At 54.0% G+C, this 3410-nt stretch overlaps 1 protein-coding gene across 1 annotated transcript; it reads right to left on the bottom strand.

The window, feature by feature from the left end:
* Nucleotides 1-1425: 1425 nt before the first annotated feature.
* LOC112742189 (uncharacterized) lies at nucleotides 1426-2733 on the bottom strand. The gene is made up of 2 exons (XM_025791432.1): nucleotides 2329-2733; nucleotides 1426-2109 (listed from the first exon to the last, which is right to left on the bottom strand). Exons 1-2 carry the CDS (start codon nucleotides 2731-2733, stop codon nucleotides 1426-1428), a joined length of 1089 nt encoding a protein of 362 aa, XP_025647217.1.
* Nucleotides 2734-3410: the final 677 nt, after the last annotated feature.

A 3410-nucleotide genomic window follows, 5' to 3' on the forward strand; every position in this document is an offset into this window, starting at 1 on the left:
AGTATATTGGTTGTTGAACCTTCCCTTCCTCCCATACCAAAACCGCTGCCATCGCTTCATCCGTTATGGCTAGATACAGGTAGAGCGGCTCTCCGACCTTAGGCTTCCCGAGAATGGGTGGTGTTGCGAGGATCTCTTTGAAATGCTTGAATGCTTTCTCACACGCCGGGGTCCATTCAAATGCTATCCCCTTTTTCATAAGGTTGAAAAATGGTAGCGCTCTAGCAGCCGACGCTCCGAGGAACCGTGATAGCGCGGTCCTGTCAGTCTTTGGACGTCTTTGGTGCATCCCGGGCTCTTCATCTGGAGTATCGCTTCACATTTTTCTGGATTGGCCTCTTCCCCTCTTTGGGTTATCACGAACCCTAAGAACTTTCCTGCTTCCATGGCGAAGGTACATTTAAGTGGGTTGAGCCTCATGCCGTGTTGTTAGAGGGAGGCGAATACGTTTTCCAGATCCCCTACGAGGTCGTTAGGTCGGGTGGTTTTTACTAAGATATCATCGATGTATACTTCCACCGTTTTCCCTATGAGGTCGCTGAATATCTTATTCATCAACCTTTGGTAGGTGGCCCCTGCATTCTTCAGTCCGAACGACATTACCCTGTAGCAATAGGTTCCCCCGGGCGTTATGAACGCTGTCTTCTCCTCGTCTGGCCAGTGCATCGGTATCTGATTGTAGCCAGAATAAGCATCCATAAAGCTCAGATACCGATATTCCGCCGCCGCGTCGATGAGCGCATCAATGTTGGGTAGGGGGTAGCAATCCTTGGGGCATGCTTTGTTGAGATCGGAGTAATCCACACACATCCTCCATTTTCCATTGTGCTTTCTCACTAGAACTACATTCGACAGCCAGGTCAAGTAGTCGAGCTCCCGTATAAATCCCGCTTCGAGGAGGCTGGCTGTCTGCCTGGCCAACTCCTCTGCTCTTTCTTGTGACATCTTTCTTCTCCTCTGAGCCACCGATTTGGCCTCCGCCTTGACGGCCAAGTGGTGTGACATGAGTTGGGGGTCTATCCTTGGCATGTCGGCTGGCGTCCAAGCAAATAGGTCGCCGTTAGCCCTGATCATTTCCATTAGGGGTTCCTTCAGGTCGTGTGGGAGGTTTCTGTTCACGAAGGTGAACTTTTCCTCTGTGTCGCCGACTCTGAATTTCTCCAAGTTCCCTTTCGGCTCGGGTCTGGGTTTGTCTTCGACTCTAGCGTCTAGGTCGGCAAGGAATACTCCCGATGCTTCCTTGGACTTCTTCCTTAATGAGAGGCTGGCATTATCGCAAGCGACTGCCGTTTCCAAATCCCCTTTTATGGATCCCACAGACCTGTCATCAGCGATGAACTTCATTACCAACATCCTCGTACTGATCACTGCCCTGAGATCGTTGATGGTCTTTCTCCCTAGGATGATGTTGTAGGTCGTGGAGTCTCACAGAACCACGAACTCAGCCATTACCGATCTTCGCCCCTGTCCAAGTCCTACGGATATCGACAGGGAAATTATCCCATCTGGCTTGATGAAGTGGTCGCCTAAGCCTACAACACCGTGCTGGTGGGTCTTTAAGTCGGCATCCCGTAGACCCAGGGTATCGAACACATTACGGAGCATGATATTTGAGTCGGCCCCGGTGTCTACGAGGATCCGCTTGATGAGGCCGGTTCCCACTCTGGCCGTGATGACCATGGGAGGGCTTTCCGCGACCTCATCGAACCACTGGTCTTCCGGACCGAACGAGATAGGTGGAAACCTCTTGGAGCTTCGCGCGGAAGATGAGAAAACCGCTAGGACTTTGGCATCTTTCTTGTGTGCCGACTTCGACCTTGGGGCCGCGTCTCTTGCTGTTACCACGTTCACTATGGTAAGGCCGTGTTCGTTGTCGTCTGGCTCGTGATGTTGCTTCACCGCGCGGGTCTTGTGCTCTCCCTCACGGTCGTGATCTCGTCTTCTCGGCTCCCTGATGAGATGGGAGAATTCGGCCAGTTTTCCGTCCCAGATCGCCTGTTCTAGCGCGTCCTTGAGGTCGAAACAGTCATGTGCCTTATGTCCATAGCCCTTATCATAATCACAATAGAGGCTCTTGTTCCCTCCGGTTCGGTCCTTCAGAGGTCGAGGCTTCGACAAAATTCCCTTCTCAGCTATCTACTGATAAACTTCTATGATGGGGGCGGAGAGGGGGGTATAATTGGTGAACTTCCCGAATCAGAAAAATGGCCTGGACGTCTTGCTCGGACTGCCGTCTCTGGCGTGCTCTTTTTGTCTTTCTCCGCCACCGTGCTGCCTAGGTTAATTGTAGGAGGGCTGCCACTTGTTGGCAGCCACGACTTGACTGACTTCTTCATCGTTGATATATTCCCTGGCTACACTCTGGATCTCTTGCATCGTCCACACCGGCTTCGTGGTGAGATGCTTCCTGAAGTTCTCATTCAGAAGTCCATTCGTCAAGCACAGACTAGCTACCGAATCAGTTAACCCGTCGATCTCCAAGCACTCGTCGTTGAACCGGTCTAGATATTTTCTGGTTGGCTTGCTGGACCTCTGAGTCACCCCGAGAAAATTGAGCGGGTGCTTTGCCTTTGCGATTCTGGTAGTGAATTGGGCTAGGAAAGCGCGGGTAATGTCCGAGAACCTGGCCACCGAGCCCTGTGGGAGGTTGTTAAACCACCGTATTGCAGGTCCCGCCAGAGTGACCGGGAAAGCGCGACACCTTACCTCGTCTCCCACTCCCTCCAGGTTCATCCTGGCCTCGCCGTAAGGTGCTCCTGCGGGTCTTGGGTTCCGTCGTACCTCATGTCCGTCGGCTTGTCAAAGTGCTTTGGTAGCCGGACCTCGAGGATGGAACGATGAAACGGGGTTGCGCCCATTATCACGGGTCGCCGCGTTCTCCTTGGTCTTCCCTCGCCGTCTTCCCGGCGACCGTCTTCCCGGTCTCACCTGGTGGCGCGTCTCCCTTCCTGCCGGGTGTATATGATGGGGTCGCGGCGTCTTCTTGGGCGTCCTTCCTCCCGGGCGCTCTCGAGTTCAGATCGTGGGCTAGGCGTTCGCCGGGAGTGACTTCTCGGAGGGGAACGGGAGTAGCTCGATTCAGGAGTTTGTTGACGATGTTCCTGATCTGCCAGCTGGCGCTCTAGGTTCTGCATCCTGTGACGCAGCTCCTGCATTATTCTGGCGTTGTTGCTGCCTGTTCCCCCAAAGGGGCGTCTTTCCTGAGACCGTGAAGATGGCTCGGTTCGTCGTGGAGGGGACCTCATCCGCTCCCGGGAGGAAGCCATGGAGGCCTCCCCTCTGTGCTCGGCCCTGTGGCCTGGTTCTCCAGGACCCAGTATAACGTCCATTCAGGCGTCCCCACAGACGGCGCCAATGTTCGGTAGCTCGTGTATCGGACGGGTTGGGATGATACTTTGGTTGGTGAGATG

Source organism: Arachis hypogaea, chromosome 14, assembly GCF_003086295.3.
Source record: "Arachis hypogaea cultivar Tifrunner chromosome 14, arahy.Tifrunner.gnm2.J5K5, whole genome shotgun sequence".
NCBI classification, from domain to species: domain Eukaryota; kingdom Viridiplantae; phylum Streptophyta; class Magnoliopsida; order Fabales; family Fabaceae; genus Arachis; species Arachis hypogaea.